The following is a 20,274-nucleotide window of genomic DNA, read 5'->3' on the forward strand; positions in this document are numbered from 1 at the left end:
GGGAGGGAGGGGAGGGGAGGAGGGGAGGAGGGATGCTTGGGAGGGAGGGTGGGGAGGGGAGGAGGGATGCTTGGGAGGGAGGGTGGGGAGGGGAGGGAGGGTGGGGAGGGAGGGTGGGGAGGGGAGGGAGAGAGGGGAGGGAGGGAGGGGAGGGGGGAGGGGAGGGAGGGAGGGGAGGAGGGATGCTTGGGAGGGAGGGTGGGGAGGGGAGGAGGGGAGGGAGAGAAGGGAGGGAGGGAGGGGAGGGGAGGAGGGGAGGGAGAGAAGGGAGGGAGGGAGGGGAGGGGAGGAGGGGAGGGAGAGAGGTGAGGGAGGGAGGGGAGGGGAGGGGGGAGGGAGAGAGGGGAGGGGAGGAGGGGAGGGAGAGAGGGGAGGGGAGGAAAGAAGGGAGGGGAGGGAGAATAGGAAGGGAGGGGAAGCGGGGAGGGAGGGGATGGGGAGGGAGGGGAGAGGAGGGAGGGGGATCCCACCACAAACATCTGGGATGCTTGCCAACACATCTGAATGTCTCTTCACCTTTGGAGTCTTGCCACATACCCAGAAACCCAGAGTACCATACCCCCCCCATCCAGTCCCAGCTCTCCTACTGGGAGCCGTCCCAGCAGTGGAGCAGCCTCTTTAGTCGGGCACGCCATAGAACCCAGAACAATAGCGGGAGATAAAAGAGTCTGCGGGCGGAAACAAGGAGAAGCCGCCCGTGACCAATGAGCAACGAGCGAGAGAGCGGGGGGGGTGTGGGGGGGGGGGGGGGGGGGGGGGGGGGGGGAGGCGTACAATTAAATGCAGCGACGCCATAGGAGAGTTCTGACGCGCCTCTCGACCAATCAGATTAAAGGGGGGAATGGCCGACGGCCGGTATCACAGGTCACCTGTCCCCTTGAAGATGAGCCATCGAGCGCCAACGCAGCAATATTACACAGCACATCATCAGGGGAGGGGGGAGCAGGTAGTGAAGTAGGGGGGTGGGGGGGGGATTAGCCACGCTGGCACTCAAGTCCCATCCCTACAAGGAGGGGGAGGAGGGGGGAGGAGGGGGGGAACGGAGCAGTAATGGGCAGCATTAAAGAGTGATAAACACCTCGGCATCGTGATGACTGTCAGAACATCAGAGCTGTCACGGCCGCCGTCCGTCAGCGCGACGCCGCGGGCGGGGACCAGTCAAGCGGTGAGACATTACGGAGGCTGGGAAACAGGTGTTGCCATAGTTTCTAATTACTCCCGTCTATCAATTATGCAGCGGTCCCTGCGAGTGCCGGGGTCCAGCCAAGGAGGCGGCGGCGGCGGCGGCGGCGGCGGCGGCGGCGGCGCCGGTGGTGGTAGCGGTATGGATGCTGTGTCTCTGTGCTACGCAGCAGCTGGAGCTCAGCGGTAGGCCGAGCTGCAGGGGGTCCGGGCGTACCCCACCCCCCAGGTCCCCCTGCTTCTGGGGAGCAGGAGGACCTGGGGGGGGTACGCCCGGTGCAATCTGTTGGTTTATGAGACGTCGTGATGATTCTCCTTCTGGGAGAGAGTAAGAATAAATACGACTGAAGGATAGTTGTGTTTTAATTCTACCGATACGACTGCTTTTGGGAGCGGAGAGGTGATCTTTCTTCCCCTAGCAACAGTGGTTGATTTACTGCACCCCTTGTGTGTCTGTGTGTGTGTGTGTGTGTGTGTGTGTGTGTGTGTGTGTGTGTGTGTGTGTGTGTGTGTGTGTGTTGTGTTTCTGTTTGTGCGTGTGTCTGTTTGTCTGTGTGTGTGGGGGGGGTATGTGTAAGTCTGTGTGTGTGTGTGTGTGTGTGTGTGTGTGTGTGTGTGTGTGTGTGTGTGTGTGTGTTTGCGGGAGGGGTTTTGTTGTGTGTGGGTGTGAGTGTCTGTGTGTGAGGGTGTTTGCATGTAGGTGTGCGTGTACAAGTATGTGTGTGTTAACGTGTGTGAGTGTGTACGTGTGCATATATGTTTTTATGTTTGTGTGGGTGTATGTGTTTACATGTACATGTGTGTGCATGTGTGTGCCTGTATGTGTGTGTTTGTGTGTGTGTGTTTGTGCTCTAGGCTCGGGCGCAGGTGCACTGCTGTTTTTCTGTTTTCACTTTTCAAACTGTAACCGTCTCCCAAACACTCGTGGTTTCAGACCATGTTTTGCAGCAGCACACACACACACACAGCCACACACACACACACACACACAGCCACACACACACCAGCACCCACACAAACATACACACACACACCCACACACACACACTGAACCTGTGTGCAGCCAATCAGAAGCCAAATCACAAAAACATTATGCTAATGTCCTCGCAGACATCTGGTTCTAAGTGTTCATTTGGGGCTTCATATCAATCATGGGGAAAGCGAGGCTACCTGTTCCAAGGACACGCGCACATGACAAACGCCCCGTCCCCATCATTCATTCTGTCCGTCTGTCCAGTAAATCTACCTGGTTATGTTAGCTCCGCGGTTGATAGACATCTCAGTAGTTTGACTGAAAGGTGAGCTTCCCATCCAAGGGAATAGTTCAAAAAACGAAAAAAAGAAATCCATTGAATTCGATGTTCGTATTTTAATATCGACAAGACTTCAGCTCTGAATCTATAGACTAGAGTTTACTGTGCTGTAACACTACAACATGATGACATTATGTTTTCTGTGCATGTCTCCGGTCTCGTCGGGTGCATGCGTTGACACGCTTTGTGCTTCATTTGGATGTTTCATGGATGCCTGCTTCTTCTCTGCTTTGTCTTCTTATCTTTTTTGTATTTCAGCTCCTTTTTTCTTTGCCCTCGAGTGGCTACTGCCACCATTGAGAGTAGGAACGTTTTTAATGACTTGCCTGGTTAACCTCCTAAGCCCCAGGCCCTTTTGTGGTTAATACTCGCCTAAAATGACATGCCCAAATAAATCAAGACTAGCTCTATATCTGTCTGGTTTACATGCATGAGTTGGGGCAATCACCATCAGGGCTGTGAACCTGTCACTATCACCATTTCAGACTAAACCAACACAAAGCTTTATTAAAGTACAATAAATAAATTAAAATCAATAGCGATTATTTTCTGTGTGTGCACTTCACTTGCAAGATGTAAAGTACTTGGTCAATGGTTATTTGAAACCTGAACACTGTGCCATGGATCTTTACACCTGCACTAAGTACACTTTTCCATTAGCAGCCTTGACTGGCTTGAGTTATAGCTATTTTCACAATTTGTTATATAAAGAGAAATTCCCTGAATGGATCTACTAATGGATTGGTTTGTGTTTATTCTTGAAATTCTCTAGATAGGATAAGTTATGGAGTAAAAAGCTGCGGTAGAAAGGTCACATAGTGCAGCTTTAATACTGCAGCAACGTACAGCGTGGGACATCACCGTCAGACCATGTCAGGAATGATCGGGACTTTGAGACGGCGGTACATTCTTTACTCGGTCTCTCTCCCTCCCTCTTTTATGTAACACCACGCCTGACATGCTTGTTATGTGCAGACAGGGCTGTCAGACATTTCAAATTACACTCCAGCTGACCGCCTCAGTCATGTCACTCAAACATCCCGAGAGGTGGAGAAGATAAGTGTTGATGCTTCAGCTTGTGGTTTATCTCAGATTGGAGAAGGTTGGTGGGAGGGGGCCAATTAACTCTCTAGGTCGATTGAGATCTATTAACGAAGCCTAATGTTCATTGCCTCAGTACAATTATAGCCACTCAGACAACAATATAAACACATTTTAGCTTTGTTTTTCATTCCCATAGACGTTTTAAAATGGAGATTGAGCCCTAATAATATAGTTTAAAGTGGAGGTATATAACTTTCTTAATAGAAAAGCTCATGTGGTTAATGATCATTGTTGCTACCAGCACAACACTACTGCTTGGTTTCGGTGTTCTTTCTCTGTAAATTTAGAAAGTAAATTCTTAATAAGGCTGGCAAAAATATTGCAGAGCAATCCTCGACGCTGAGGTCCCCAGGTGGAGCCGGTTTAACAACGGCAATGAAACCTCTCTATAAAGTCTAATATATATATCGTCTTCATTCTGGTTTATTCAATAATATTAAGTGAGATGATTCACTGAATGGATCGGGGCAGCCCACCTGCCAGTAAACTGCAGTCACACACAGTTAACCTCAAATGTGGAAGTCTTTCTGGGCCAATGAAGCGTCTTGAGCTCTGTCATCCGCAGTCATTGTCAAAGTTAGCACACGTAAGAGCACACTTCAGGTCTCTCCATCGAGAGACCAACTTAATATAATACGTTTCTTTCATTTATCTCTCCGGAAAGACGAATTCCAGGTCCACGTCTCGGGCTCAAGGGTAAGCAGAACTAACTTATTATTATTAAACATACTCTATGATTATGAAAATCATGAGCAACTCTTTGGCGATTCGATTGCATTTGCAACGTGTTTCCCCTTTCAGTTGTAGAAAATGGCTTAAATTGTTGATGAAATTTACAAATATATATACCCACCTACAATGTATACATGTTCAGCTGTTGCGTTAATAATATGAAACTACAAAAAATGCCAATATAAAGTATAACCCGGACATTACTAACTACTATTATATAGTAGTGTAACATTAATAGCATATGCAGTTGTATTTGATGTCTTGTGTTCATTACATGTAATTATTGAACGTTAACTATATGTTGCAAGAACCCTTTACCCTTCATTGACTGTATGTTCGCCAAATACTTAAAATCATTAAGATGTGGAAGCTAGCCAACAGCCCCTTGTTGTTTTTCTCAGACAGTGAATTCCAACACCACAACAAGGCACAGCTGGCCGGCATCATTACTCTGTGTGTTGTCGTTGACACGCAGACACCTGGGCAGCAGTGGCATGTCTCTGCAGCCCCTCACTCCCGTGAACTGCGCCAGCCTCATCCAACCGGGCTGCACCCTGCTCCAGCTGGACGGGGACCTCCTGCTCTTCGGCCAGAAGGGCTGGCCCAAGCGCTCGTGTCCCACGGGGGTGTTCGCGGTGCGTCGGACGCAAGGCAAGCTGAAGCTGAGGGCCATCTCCTTCTCCAACGACTCCTGCTACATCCCGCCGCTCCGCTGCCCCGCGGTGGCCCGCAGGGACCCCCGCGACGGCTTCCCCGAGGGCTACCTCATCCACGGGGGCCGCAACCCCAACAACGACATCTCGGCCAGCATGTACCTGCTGACGGTGGACAGCAGGGGGTGCAACCGCAAGCTGATGCTGCGCTGCCAGGAGCAGGAGCTGGCGGGGGATCTCCCGGGGGCGCGCTACGGCCACAGCCTCAGCGTGGTGCGGAGCCACGGGAAGACGGCGTGCGTCCTGTTTGGGGGGCGGTCCTACAGGCCCGCGGCGGAGCGGACCACGGAGTGCTGGAACAGCGTGGTGGACTGCCCCCCCCAGGTGTTCCTGGTGGACCAGGAGTTCGGATGCTCCTCGGCACACACCCTGCCGGAGCTCAGCGACGGCCAGTCCTTCCATGTGGCGCTCGCCCGCGAGGACTCAGTCTATTTCCTGGGCGGCCACTCCACCTCCTCCGACGCCCGGCCCCCCCGCCTCGTCCGCCTGCGGGTGGAGCTGCTGCAGGGCGGTCCGGCGCTGTCCTGCGAGACCCTGGACACGGGCTGGTCCTCCACCAGCGCCGTGGTGCTCCGCCCCGGCCCCGCCCACAGGTACATCATCCTGGGGGGCTACGGCGCCGACTCGCAGAAGAGGATGGAGTGCAGCGCGGCGGTGCTGGACGACGACGGGATCCGCTTCGAGGCGGTAGACGCCCCCGCCTGGACGGCGGACATCGCCCACAGCCGCACCTGGTTCGGGGGGGCCGCGGGCCGGGGCAGCGCCCTGATCGGAGTCCCGTCCGAGGGGAAAGCCACCCAGCAGGACGCGCATCGCTTCTATGAGGTGGGCTTCCGGTCGGAGGAGGGCGAGGAAGAGGAGACAGAGGGCGGGGCTCTGGGCTGCAGCCAGGGGTCCACCGACCTGGAGGAGTCGCCCCCCCTGGAGGACTCGGAGGAGCTGTACTTTGGGAGGGAGCCCCACGAGCTGGAGGACAGCAGCGACGGGGAGCAGGACACCTACAACGAGGACGACGAGGAGGACGAGTCCCAGGCCGGCTACTGGACCCAGTGCTGTACGGGCTGCCAGCTGGAGCCCGACACCTGGGAGCCGTACTACTCCACCGAGCTCCACCGGCCCGCCATGATCTTCTGCTCCCGGGGCCCGGAGGACGGCCACTGGGTCCACGCACGCTGCATGGAGCTGACCGAGAGCCTGCTGCTGAAGCTGTCCTGGGGGAGCACCAAGTACTTCTGTCTGGACCACGGGGGCCTGCCGCAGCAGGAGATGACCCCGCCCCGGAAGGTGCTGCCGATAAAGCACAGCCCCTTGAAGAGCAGCCAGAAGAAGAGGAGCCCCATGCTGAAGCTGAGCCCGGCCAAGAAGAGCTTCCTCCGGAGGCTGTTCCAGTGACGTCTCCGCCCGTCAACGGAGGCACTGCTGTGGTGGTGGTTGTGGTGGGGGTGGGGGGCAGGTGGTGGTGTCATCAGGGTGCGTTATCTGCCCACACAGTCATCCCCCTCTTCAGAGCACTTGTTATGTTTATCGTGGTTAAGTGTGGATTTAATTCTGTTTTCATTCAAAACTGAACGTTCATTTTCTGGATTTACTTTTGTAATAAAATGAATTAATAAAATGTGTTTGCGTCGCCTTGCTGTCTGATAGTTTCGGTCTGTGAATGAAGAGGATCAATTTTGTGGAGAAAATCAGTCTTTTACTAGCTTCTTTAATCGCTAATGGAAATATATTTACATCGTTTATTTCCACTGTCGGTTCTCTTTTAAAACAAAACAAAACATAGTGCACACATTACACCTACATCGTAATGAGTGTAAACCCATTACATACACAGAAAGCTTGTGACTACAATAATTGACATCTTATTTCACAACATTTAAACATAAATTGGATTCTAATTGAGGTTGAGAGGTTGTTTTCTTTCTGAGCGTATCGTTTGGATGATAATTAGTTTTGAAACAAATTCATTAAATGAAATTCAATGCAGTGCCTTATGAAGTCCAACAACATATCAGAAATACTATTCAGCACGTACATTTTATTTGAATAACTTTATTCTGGAAAATACAACACACATGTTGAAAATAGAAAGCAAGAAAATATGTTGATAAGCGATCAAATATAAAAAGTCTATAAAAGACAAGACAAGAGGCAAGATAATCCAGTCAATCAATCAATCGAGCAAAGAAAAGCTTTCTTCCACTCTGTTGGTTCACCTTCCTCTGTAAGTCCCCCCAAGCAGAAAACATATGCAAAATAAGGCATGATAAACTGTATAATAAGGAGCTCATGAAATATGCTCAGGACAAAGACAACAGGGTGTAATGCTTCATAACAAACCGCGCAGTGTTTCTGTTGTCTCAACAAAAGGTCAGCGTACGCTCTATTTCATGTTCTGAGGTAGAATACATATTATTTCTATCTCCCCACAGCGCAAAACAACTAAAGGAGATAAAATTGGTTCAAAGTGACCTGATGTCCCTCTGGGACCCCAACCAGAGAACTAAGTAATCATTTTCAGAGGGCGCCCGTGAAGCAAAGATCATTTTGGTCTCTGTGATTCCATTTTTGTTCAAGCCCAAATGATATATTAATACCTGGGCCATAACTGGGGACTCTAACACAATTTCTAGGCAATGACTTACAGTGGTTTCATCTGTTTCCATAAATAATCTCTCTGTATAAATGTATAAATGTGCCATAGCCGTGCTATACAATAAACTGCTCAATATTTCATCCGAGGACGGAGAGAGAAAAAACCTTTCAGAGGGAAACACCAAAGAGCCCCCTGTCTCTTATATCTGCACTCTGTGAACCTCGGCGATGTGTTGCACATCATTTAAAGTGTATATTGAAATGGTATGTAGATAGTACTGCAGATAAATGCGGTATTCTGCACACAATAATAAATCGACCCATATAAAATGCACAACTGCTACACATCCAAAATATAGTAAAAAACGTTGTGTATTCTTTTTAATGAAAGACATAATAATTGATAAAAAATACATTGAGGATAATACACACACCGTGTTGAGGCGGCTGAGTATAATTGGCCATGTTAAAAACCTGGAGCATCCAGGCAGATATCCACATCGCCCTCAGCCACAGCCGGTTCAAAGCAGGCGTTCAAAACCTTGGCGGAGTTTTTGTGAGCCTCCATATACTTCTGCAAGTATTTAGAAGTGTAGAGCCAGTGGTGCTTCAGAACATCCTCCAGCTCAAAGACCTTAGACTGGCGGGCGTTCATCTTACGAAAACGCCGAAACAGTTTGTTCGCCGACTCGTTCCCCTCGCTCGCCCAGGCCCCGATGGAGCCGTCCCTCTGTATGATCTCCGGCACGTGGGCCAGGGTCTTGTGCAGGTAGTTGGTGATCTTCCCGTTGTACCTGTAGCTGAACGTGGAGGCGAGGAGGTCGGCGAAGCGCTGGGAGTTGAAGCTGTAGCGACACAGCTGGTCGGGGCACTCCGTGGCCGGGCTGGTGGCGCGCCACACCGGCTTCATCTCCAGGTAGATCTCCATCAGCTGCCTCAGGGCCTGGCGCCGGCTCTCCGACGGCACCAGCTCGCACACCGCCTCCACTGCCTCCACGCTCATCAGCTTGCGGGCGTAGTTGCCGTTCATCCTCATCACCGGCTTGAGCTTCATGGTCTTCCTCAGCTGCTTGTCCAGAGCCGCTCTCCAGCTCCGCCGCTCCTCCCTGCTCGGGTTGGTCTTCTGGAACACCTCGCCGATCTCGTCCTGGAAGATCTTGTAGAACTCGGTGGCGTTGCCGATGTCGCAGTGCAGCGCGTCCAGCGTGGGGTGGGTCTCCAGGAAGGGCTTGGCGGAGATCCCCTTCACCCGGTCCCTAAGCTCATCGGCGGACTCCGAGAAGGGGTTGGTCCTCCAGGTCTCGTAGCGCTCCAGGTTCTCCTGGTGGCTGCGGGTGACGGAGTGGAGCACCATGTTGTTGGCGGCCTCGGCCCGGGTGGAGTCGCAGAGCGTGCAGACGTAGGTGGAGCCGGAGGCCTCCATGCCCTCCACGTCCCGCACCATCTTCTCATCATAGCCCGATCCCCGGAAGCGGAAGCTGAAGAGCCGGGGAAGCCCGCCGATGGAGAGGATGAGGCGGCTGCGCTTTATGGCGCTGCGCTCGGCCGTCACGGGCCCCAGGACGGCGGTCAGCGTCTCATGGTCCGACTCGTCGACGAACATGAGGCACAGCGGCTTACAGGACAGCTCCGAGTTGGGCTTCGGCTCCTGGAAGATGATCACCTCCCCAGCGTTCTCCGCTTCCTCTCCGTCGTCGGCCACGCGCAAGGAGACGGACATGACGGTGAAGGAGAAACGCACCGCCTTCTCCGGGACGGCCGGCCCCCCGCCGTGCTTCTCGCTCACGTCCCCCATGCCGTCGCAGGACTCCTTGATCATAACGGAGAAGCCCTCAGTGCACTCGCTGTCATCCAGACCTTGCTGCCTCAGCCCGTCCATGATGTCCTCCTCCAGGTCCTTGAGCGCCGACGTCAGTGCCACGTCGTAGCGGAAGCGGCGGGTGATGGTGTCGGCGGGGGCGTCGTCCACCGAGGCCGCCCAGCCCGAGAGCCCGTCGATGATGCCCACGTGGCAGGATGGCGAGACGCTCGCCAGCGCCGGCTGCCACTCGGAGGCGTGGAACCCCGGGAGGAGCTCCTTTTCGGTGGCCCGGAGGGCGTGCAGCGGCTGGAAGATCTGCCGGCCACTGGTGGCCTTGACGGTGCGGTACATCTTGTGGTACTGGCTGCAGCTCAGGAAGGTGTTGACACGGATGGCCAGGCACACGGCGGTGGACAGCCCGAAGCATCTGGCTGCAGCGGGGGGGGGGACCAGCAGAGAGACAGGGGACAGTGGGGGAAGAGAACAGACTATATTAGTACGTATTAGAGGTCTCATCAAAATGTCACACAAAGCACCATTCTCGTACGATGTTCATCGTTAGACATCTCAGTAATTGATCGCATCCTATGTCATGAGGGGTCAGGGGGTGACAGGGGGAGAGCGGCTGAAGTGATGAATTAGCTGCAGATTAAAACAGACACCATCTGGTCTCTATTCCCCAGAGGATGCCCCTCGTAATTTGCAGACACAAGAGCGGCTGATGTTGTTGTGATACTAACAGCCCGATGACAAGGGTTGTTATTGAGCATCAAAAGGAAAGCTAGAGACAAAGAGACAAATGAAAGACAGAACATGTCAACATAATAACAGACGGAAATAAAACAGTCGTGAAAGGCTTTTCAATCAGGATCCTCGACTCACTTCATGTCAATCACTGGCCAGAAAGCTTTATTGTTTATCTGATTGTGTTGCTCTATGACAGAAAGAGACCTTAGAGCAGGGCTTCCCAATTTGGGGCCCGCGGGCCAAACTTGGCCCGCGACCGATTTTATTTGGCCCGCGCCTTACCCACTGTATATATTATTGTTTTCCGCCATCAGTGCTCGGAATCTGCGCTCGCTCTCATTGAATATTATTTATTGGTGCACTTCCATTCCTGACCCTTGAATAACAATGTGATACATTGATGGTAGGGTGGCGCTGTTGAGCTCCTATCCTGTTCAGCCGCCTCCCACATATTTGACTAAATATACAGAAAAATTTAAATTTTGGCCCACGAGCCTCCCCACGATTACATTTTGGCCCTCCACTGGGAGGAATTTGCGCCCCCCTGCCTTAGAGACTCTTCCACCGCCGTCTTACCTTGCATTATGGCCTCCAGTTCGTCCGCCTTGCGGTGCTCGTTGTCCGACCTCAGCGCCAGAAGGAACAAGGTGAGGCAAACGGCCTTCACGTCGCCGCCTTCCTCCTTCTCCGCAAACTGGTTCACCTCGCTCCTCAACCCCCGCAGTCGGTGCTTCTGGGCCCGGCGGGTCAGGGACAGCAGATGCTGCCGGGGTCGCCCTCCTTTGTTGGGGGTCAGGTCGTCGCAGGCCGGCGGTGGCGTCCCCCGCCCCCCCTCGTCCTCCCGCTGATGGGCCTCGCAGTGGGCCCTGAACCCATCCAGCCTCACCTGCTCCCCGCAGGTCCCGGTGGGGCAGCGGAGCGGCAGGGAGTTCACTAACGCCAGGAAGACGTTCGCCGGCGCCATGAGGTCCAAGGCGGAGCAGGGCTGGTTGCAAGCCGGGCAGTAGGGGCCCAGGGCGCGGCAGTACCGGACGATGCAGCCGTGGCAGAAGACGTGCCGGCACGGGGCCTGGACCGGCTCGGAGAGCAGGTGGTGACACACCTGGCAGGTGACGGAGCGGACCAGGTCCACGGGCAGCTGCTCCGAGAGGAGCCGGATGCCCAGGTGTTCTCTCTGGCAGTGGGTGAACCCTTTGGCCCAGTGTTCTTTGGGTCTTCTGGCACTGGCCTGGGGCTGGAGGCCGGGGCCTGGGTGGTGGTGGCGGTGCTGGGACACGGGTCTGAGAGGTCGCCGATCGCTGCTGGAGGTGCCGTCAAACGGGTCCCACTTGCATCTCTTCGCCAGGGTCTTGCCTCTGGAGGGCCCCCTCTTCTTCTTCCTCTTCCGGCCGAGGCGTTGGAACGACGAGGTCTTCCGGGCGTGGCAGAGGGAGCACAGGGCCGAGTGGGGGGTCCACTCGGGGACCCGGACCGGGGTGAAGCTGCAGAACCCCCCGCCGCGCATCACGGTCATCCAGCATCGCTGGCAGAACGACGGGGGGTGGACGCTCTCGAGGTCCCCCGTCACGTCGACCTTGAAGACCTTGCGGATGACGTCCGGCCAGGTGGTGAACTTGCAGCCCATCCTGCTCAGGGCGTTCCGGCACGAGTCCCCCAGATCCCCCTGGACCTCGCGCTCCGGCCCCTTCACCTTCCGGAGAGCGGAGCCACACAGTCGGCAAAGACACCTGCAGGGGGGCCACAAGCAACGGTGAAACTCTACAGACATGCAGCCATATCCCCCACCCAGACAGACATGCAGCCATATCCCCCACCCAGACAGACATGCAGCCATATCCCTCACCCAGACAGACATGCAGCCATATCCCTCACCCAGACAGACATGCAGCCATATCCCTCACCCAGACAGACATGCAGCCATATCCCCCACCCAGACAGACATGCAGCCATATCCCCCACCCAGACAGACATGCAGCCATATCCCCCACCCAGACAGACATGCAGCCATATCCCCCACCCAGACAGACATGCAGCCATATCCCTCACCCAGACAGACATGCAGCCATATCCCCCACCCAGACAGACATGCAGCCATATCCCTCACCCAGACAGACATGCAGCCATATCCCTCACCCAGACAGACATGCAGCCATATCCCTCCCCCCAGCCCTGAAATAAATTACAATTCATTTCATTTTTTTTAATAATGAGTCTATTTATATTCCTTTTTTTTTTTTTAGAATGAATCGTTATTTGCATTCTTTTTCTATTGTGTAATTATTTTAAAAGGCTTCTTCCAGTAGCATTAAGAATTAAATTGTGCAATTTAGCATCCATGTGTTGAATACAAAATAGTTCCTTCATAGTTCCTCTTAAAGAGAGCTTAAATAAAGATGAACATTGCCAAAGTGACACCATATCACACATCTGTACACGGTGGAATAGTATAGTACAGTCAGACACACACACACACATACCTGAGTTTCTCCATGTGCAGGTCCATCTCCTGCAGCTTACGATCTACCCTGTGACCCGGCCCTTCCACGTTCTCCTTGCTCTTCCCCCCCAGACACAGTTTCATCACACTCCCAGGGAGACCCAGGTGACCCTCCTCCCCCGACCAGGGGTCAACGGCGGCGGCGGGGGCGGCGGCGGGTAGGACCTCCGGCGGGGCTGCGATCCTGGGGGCCGTCTCGCAGGCCATGGTGTCCTCGTCGGTGGACCTCACCCTGAACAGTTTGAACTTCCAGTGGGAGAACTTCAGGTAGGGATGCTGCAGCTCATCCGGCATGGATGACCGCGGGCAGTCGATCTCCGGGTGCTCCGCCTGGACACTGCCTCTCTCCACTGCCATGGTGCGGTGCTAGAGTCCCAGCCTGGAGTAGGGAGGAGAGGGAGAGGGAGAGGGAAGGAGAGAAGGGTGGAGGTTATGGTATGGATGTATTTAAGATACAGGAGGAGCGAAGAGCAGAGGAAAGGGGAGAGGAAGAGGAGAGAGGAGAGGAGAGGTGAGGGAGGGGAGAAGAGAAAGGAGTGGAGAGAGGAGGGGGGAGTAGAGAAGGAGAGAGGAGAGGAGACAGGAGAGGAAAGAGGGGGAGAGGAGAGGGGGGACATCAGAGGAGAGGGTGTGGAGAGATAATGATAGAATAGGAAAAGATGGGGAGAATGGAGGAGAGATGGAGGCCGAGGGAGACAGGCAGGGCTTAGTTTCATCGTCTATTAGAGTATGACAATTTTTTTAGCTGGCTGTAAAAGCCTATTATTGGATGTAGAGGAGACTTAGTTATAAAAACCCTGGGTAGCCCACAGTGCCTTGACACTATTCAGACTACGCCGTAACCTCGCAGCTGACTCCATTCTGTTTGAATTAGGACAGCAGAAGCAGCCTCAAATCCCTCCGCCCGGATTGTAATGAGCACTGACCTACAGCGCCATACCACTCTGGAAGAGGAATTTAATTATCCTCATGAAATACATGAAATACATTAATTCGGGCATCAATATACATTCACAAATTAATTCCTCTCGTACCTGAAGCATTTTTCATTCCGTTTCTCATTTCACTTGTATAATTGAATTTCATTTTACGCAATAAGTCGGCTAATTTTGCAAATTCACTTTTCTTTCAACAGTTACATTCTCTTTGTTATGGTTCCAGGAACATCTGATGACTTCCAAAACCCTCAAAGCCTTTATCAAACCTCCTTAAAAGGTGCTTTGAAAAGGCTCTTTTGAGGAAGGTGAACGAAAACTGAATAATAAAACTCTCCCCAAAGAAAATGACCTCAATTCACATTCATTTACAAACTACTAACAGACAGTGAGGAACCTGCTAGCCTCATCGATAACGATACAATGGATCGATTATTATATCATTCGCCTGATCTGCTCCCTCACGGTGAAGTTCATAAGATAGGCAACGAATCATCAAACAGATCCTATGAATCCTGAGATCCTACTTCCCGGTCTTACCATGGCACCAGCAGCGGCCCACCGGCCTCACCCAGGTCCTGCTATCCATCCCTGTGCGACCGTCCTTTCATGTGCTCATGGCCCGCGAGGCATCACTGTGACATCCTCCTTCATTTCTCAACTCACTCTCTGTGTTATTATTTCACGAGCTGCTGAATCTACCCTGAGACAAACAGCTGAGAATGGGCAGGATGTGTGTGTGTGTGTGTGTGTGTGCGTGCCTGTGTGCCAGTGTATATCGGTCCGAGCCCATGTGTGTGTGTCTTTCTGTATGCCTGCATGCGTGTGTGCGTGCCGATGTGTCTCTGTGTGTGTGCCTGCGTGCCTGTGTGTGTGGATGTGTTTCCATGAGTGTGTGTGTGTGTGTGTGTGTGTGTGTGTGTGTGTGTGTGTGTGTGTGTGTCTGTCTTTGTGCCTGTGTGTGGGTGGGTGCATATGTGTGTCTGTGTGTGTGTAGATGCATGCCTATGTGTGTGTGTGTGTGTGTGTGCCTGGGTGGGTGGACGCGGCCCAGTATTTGTGTGTGCGGGGGTGCGAGCCAGTATGTGTGTGTGTGTGTGTGTGTGTGTGTGCGTGCCCGTGTGTGTCTGTTTCAGCTGCGCCCCTACCTTGTTGTGTTCAGCGTCAGCTGGCTGCAGCTCCCTCGGGGGTCTCCTCTCTGCATGAGGGCACAAGGGAAGCCTGGGAGCCTGGCTCAGCCTCGCTGGGCTCAGCCTCCGCGTGGAGCTTTATGTCTGGAGACTAGCCGGCTCAGCTGGCTGCGCGGAGAGCAGCGTGGCTTGGTTTGGTGGGATCGCTCCCATCTCCCACCATGGCTCCGCTATTTATACTGAGGTCCCAACAGTCACTTCAGGCCACCTGACACTGCAGCTGATGTGGAGGAGAGATGTGGTAAACTCACACACACAGACACACACACACACACACACACACACAAACACACATGTGTAAATGCACACAAACACACACAAAAACAAATACATGTGAACGCACACACAGACGCACACGTAAACACACACATAAACAAACATCACACAAACCCACATGTAAACTCGCACAAACATACACACAAACACACACACGTAAACACAGACGTACACACATCCATTCAGAAAGCGCACACACACATGTTTATGTGCATGTAACACACATATGTACGTACACATAAACACACATACACACACATACACACTTGTAAACACACCCACACCCACACCCACACACAAACACATAGAGACACACACACACACGTAAACACACACACACGTAAAGAGACACAAATGTAGATAAACTCACAGACATACACAGGTAAACACATGAAAACACACACAAACACACATAAACACAAACACAAACACACGCAATACACACACACACACACACCAGACCCCAGGAAGATACCGCTTCACCACAATGGGGGATCCTTGGTTTCTGACAGGAGGGGGGGGGGGTGTTGTTCTGTTGAACTACCACCTGTAGATCGGTGTCAGCAGGTGGTCCTGGTCTGAGACGGAGGGGCTTTCAGGGGCCGTGTCTGGTGAGAGGCCCCACTCACACACACACACACACACACACACACACACACACACACACACACACACACACACACACACACACACACACACACACATGTAAATGCACACAACCGTTAACACACATGTAAATACACACATGTCAACACGCACAAACACATGTAAATGCACACACACACACATGTGAATGCACATACACACACACACACACACTAAAACACACACATGTAAACGCACACACGTAAACACAAACACACACGCACACACATCCACGTATGCAAAATTCACAAAAAGACACACACACAGACGCACACACATCCATACAGTAACCGCACATACACACAAGTACGTCCACATAAACACACACACACACACACTTGCAAACACACACACGCACAAACACAGACAAACACACACATACACACACACACACACACAGGCACAGAGAGGCCCCTTCAGCACAGAACAAAACTCAACCGTCTCACGCTGTGCACACAAACCGTGTCAGGGCTTTTAATGTGGCGTTTTTACACCGTAACGGGATAAATATGGCAGAATCGATCAATGTTTACATTTACATTTCCCATCATCTTTCTTTTTCAATGCATACGTTCTAATTACTCATGCGATACTTAAAGTATCTCCCCTGCTTATCGTTCGGTCGCAATTCAAGTGCTCCTTTAAGTAGAGCACATTAATGTGATGGGATTTCGCCACGGGTAGAAAGAGTATTTGACCAAGATCAGCCTTGTTCGTAATTATCCAAGAGATGAATCTGGTCGAGGGGCCGCAGGGGGCCGTGGCTGTTGTGTTGCAAGTGGCAGCCAAGCCATTAGCCACACAGTCAGCAGCCTCCAAACAAGCTGCTGGTCGCCTTTCGTTCTACTCTGTTTAACCAGTGGGCTGAGCACCACCAGCCCCAGTGGTGCTCTAACCAGGGCTACACCCAGCCTCCACCCAGCCCTGCACTGCGAGCAGCCCAGGCCTCCAGCCAGCCCTCCGCCCAGCGCTACATACAGCCATCCATCTTGAGCAGCCCAGCCCGCTTTCAAGCCTCCACCCAGCCCTGAACTCAGCCTCCACCCACCCCTCCACCCAGCCCTCCACCCACCCCTCCACCCAGCCCTTTACCCAGCCCTGAACTCAGCCTCCACCCACCCTCCACCCAGCCCTTTACCTAGCCCTACACCCAGCCCTGAACTCAGCCTCCACCCACCCTCCACCCAGCCCTCTTCCCTGCCCTCCACCCACCGCTCCACCCAGCCCTTTACCTAGCCCTCCACCCAGCCCTGAACTCAGCCTCCACCCAGCCCTCTTCCCTGCCCTCCACCCACCGCTCCACCCAGCCCTTTACCTAGCCCTCCACCCAGCCCTGAACTCAGCCTCCACCCAGCCCTCTTCCCTGCCCTCCACCCACCGCTCCACCCAGCCCTCTACCCACCCTCCACCCACCGCTCCACCCAGCCCTGAACTCAGCCTCCACCCAGCCCTCTACCCACCCTCCACCCAGCCCTCTACCCACCCTCCACCCAGCCCTCTACCCACCCTCCACCCACCCCTCTACCCACCCTCCACCCACCCCTCTACCCACCCTCCACCCACCCTCAACCCACCCCTCCACCGTGCCCTCCACCCACCCTCCTCCACCCAGCCCCAGACCAGACCCTTGAGGAAGGGCAGATGAACGTTCGCTGGGTGCCCCCGCTCCGCTACCCGTCACTCGGTGTGACGGAGGCCCAGCCAGGAGCAGTGGTGTAGCTCAACCCAGCTCTGTGTGAACGCAGGCCACTGACCACGCCTCGGTTTGTGTGGAACGTGTCTGATATTGAGCTGCTGATAGTGGTGGAGGAGGTGCTGATGGTGGTGGAGGAGGTGCTGATGGTGGTGGAGGAGGTGCTGATGGTGGTGGATGGGGTGCCCGCGATACACCAGACGCAAAGCAACGCTCATTTCCAAGCCTAAGCGGATGATGGATTACGGCGAGATTGGCCGTGTCTATTTATAGTATGATATTTCCATTCATCATGCGAGCCCACTGCCCACGTTTTACTCACGTGACACACATACATGCATGCATGCATGCATGCCTACAAACAGATATGCACACACACACACACACGTGTTTCCGCAAACACACACACTCACGCAAAGTTCACACACACATACACACACACACACACACACACACAAAGTACACATTTACACACACACACACACACACCCAGTACACATATACACACAGTGCAATCATACACACAGTACAAACACACACAAAAACAGACACACAAAAGGTACACGTTATACAGAGTACACACATAAACTGGCGTACACACACACACACACAGACACACAAACAAATGTGTTTGTGCATTTGTGTGTGTGTGTGTTTGTGTTTGTGGCCAGTTTATGTGTGCATTGTGTGTATTTGTGTAGCTTTTGTGTGTGTTGTGTTCCAGCACATAGACACACACACTCGTTTATGTGAGTGCTGGAACATAATAAACACACACACACACACACACACACACACACGCACATACGTGTGTGTGTGTACCGTGTTCCATCACACACACACAGACGTGGACAGAGCTGCAGATGTCTGTCTAACAAACAAGCAGTGACCCCCTGAGACTCCTCGCTGCTACGTCGGCTAATTGACTTGTTATTGATCAACTGAACGACAGTTTGATTTATGGGCAAAAGGACCTTTGGAGACAGCCACCTGGCACAGACATGAGTGTTATGAATAGGAGGAGGAGGAGAGGGGAGGAGGAGGGGGAGGAGAGGGGGAGGAGGGGGAGAGGGGAGGGATGAGGTGAAGGGGAATGGTAGAGGGGGGGCGGAGAGGAGGCTGAAGGGAAGAGGAGATAGAGGAGGAAGAGGATGAGGGGAGGACACATTTCAGTACGATATATATAAAGAACTGTTCCAAGCAAACCAGTGAGACCATCAGTGTGAGATGATCAGCTTTCACCGCAGAACCTCCTCTATGGGAGAATTGTACACATTGTTTTAATTCTAATTGTCAGGATCAGAGGGAGCATTGTTGGCTAAGGATGATTGTTCATAGACCCCCTTGGCCCACTAGAAGTGTCATCTCTCAGTTTTCAGAACCCTTGTCTGTTGTTTTACCAGGCACAGATAAATACTCAACATGAATACATACACTATCCTCACCACACAAACAAATATACCTTCTAAAGATGTCTTCTGGTGGTATTCGGAGGTGCTATCTGACCTAAACATGAAATGTTGCATATTATCATATCTTTTATGAGGCTGTTAAAGTGTTAAAAGCTATTAGGAGCTGGTTTATCGTTGGAACAGCAATTATCCTCAACTTAATATTTTATGTTGGTGCTTTAAATGAGGAAAAACCTGAATTAACTCCCTCCCCATCCTAGGGGGTACACAGTGGTGGAAGTGTCATATTCATTACCAACCCTAACTTTTGGTAGATTAAGAAGGTTGGTGAGTAATGCTTCTCGGCAGTTCCAAAAGGAGACCATTCTCTTCCTCCAACGATAGGAGAATGATATTCATGCTTCTGCTTCTCTGGTCTGGCCTCAACTATTATTAGAAGTAGTAATAGTAGTAGTAGTCAGTAGTGGTAGTAGTATTAATAGTTAATAGTAGTTGTAGTAGTAGCAGTTAGACGTAGTAGTGGTATTAGTAGTGGTAGTAGTATAATTAGTTACAAGTAGTAGAAGTAGGAGTAGTAGTAGTAGTAGTAGTCAGACATGGTATTATTATTATTAGTAGTAGTAGAATTAGTAGTTAATAGTAGTCGTAGTTGTCAGTTGTATCGATCGAAAACATGGTAAAAACATGGTAGTAGATTTTAGATAGTATTTAGTTAGTAGTACTAGTAGTAGAATAAATAGTGGTTACAGTACTGACAGGCAGTATCAATATTATTATTGTTTTAGCATAAGCATTAGCATTAACATAATGTAACTCACTATTATTCTTATTCTTATCATTCGTACTATTGCTATAAGCGTGTGCAAGAACAAGAATCCGGTGTGGTTTTCAGTGTTTGAACAGGTTGCTTCTACCCGTTTCGCCACTAATTCTGATCCATCTCTGGTTGTCGCCCCTCAAGCACAGCCCCTTAAAATAACCCGTACTGAGTCATCATCACGAACACAGATGATGATGCTGCTTCCTGGTCTCAGTGACTCGGGAATCAACAGACAGGAAGAGAGAACGGGATTTCTGTGAGAGTGGGATAGAGAAAGAGAGAGAGAGAGAGAGAGAGAGAGAGAGAGAGAGAGAGAGAGAGAGAGAGAAAGTGGGAGGGAGAGTGGGATTGAGTGTGTGTGTGTGTGTGTGTGTGTGTGTATGTGTGTGTGTGTGTATCTGTGTGTGTGTGTGTGTGTGTGTGTGTGTGTGTGTGTGTGTGTGTGTGTGTGTGTGTGTGTGTGTGTGAGAGAGAGAGGGAAAGAGTGGAAGGCAGAGAGCGAGTTGGAGAGAGAGAGAGAGAGAGACAGTGTGTGTGAGAGAGAGAAAGAGAGAGAGAGAAAGAGAGAGAGAGAGAGCGAGAGAGAGAGAGAGAGAGAGAGAGAGAGGACGAAGAGGGGAAT

The 20,274-nt window shown here is 52.2% G+C and overlaps 2 protein-coding genes across 2 annotated transcripts; one reads left to right on the plus strand and one right to left on the minus strand.

Annotated features, from left to right (window-relative positions):
* Positions 1-4,825: 4,825 nt before the first annotated feature.
* rag2 (recombination activating gene 2) lies at positions 4,826-6,436 on the plus strand (the record flags this gene model as incomplete). The annotated part of the gene is made up of 1 exon (XM_079743153.1): positions 4,826-6,436. The coding sequence occupies one exon, from the start codon at positions 4,826-4,828 to the stop codon at positions 6,434-6,436; it is 1,611 nt and encodes a 536-aa protein (XP_079599279.1).
* Positions 6,437-7,387: 951 nt separating this feature from the next.
* Positions 7,388-15,576, minus strand: rag1 (recombination activating 1). Its single transcript, XM_079742801.1, has 4 exons — positions 14,765-15,576; positions 12,662-13,060; positions 10,761-11,911; positions 7,388-9,868 (listed from the first exon to the last, which is right to left on the minus strand). The coding sequence occupies exons 2-4, from the start codon at positions 13,036-13,038 to the stop codon at positions 8,103-8,105; spliced, it is 3,294 nt and encodes a 1,097-aa protein (XP_079598927.1). The 5' UTR covers positions 13,039-13,060; positions 14,765-15,576; the 3' UTR covers positions 7,388-8,102.
* Positions 15,577-20,274: the final 4,698 nt, after the last annotated feature.

Source organism: Pollachius pollachius (assembly GCF_949987615.1).
Source record: "Pollachius pollachius genome assembly, chromosome: 9".
In the NCBI taxonomy this organism is placed as follows: Eukaryota; Metazoa; Chordata; class Actinopteri; order Gadiformes; family Gadidae; genus Pollachius; species Pollachius pollachius.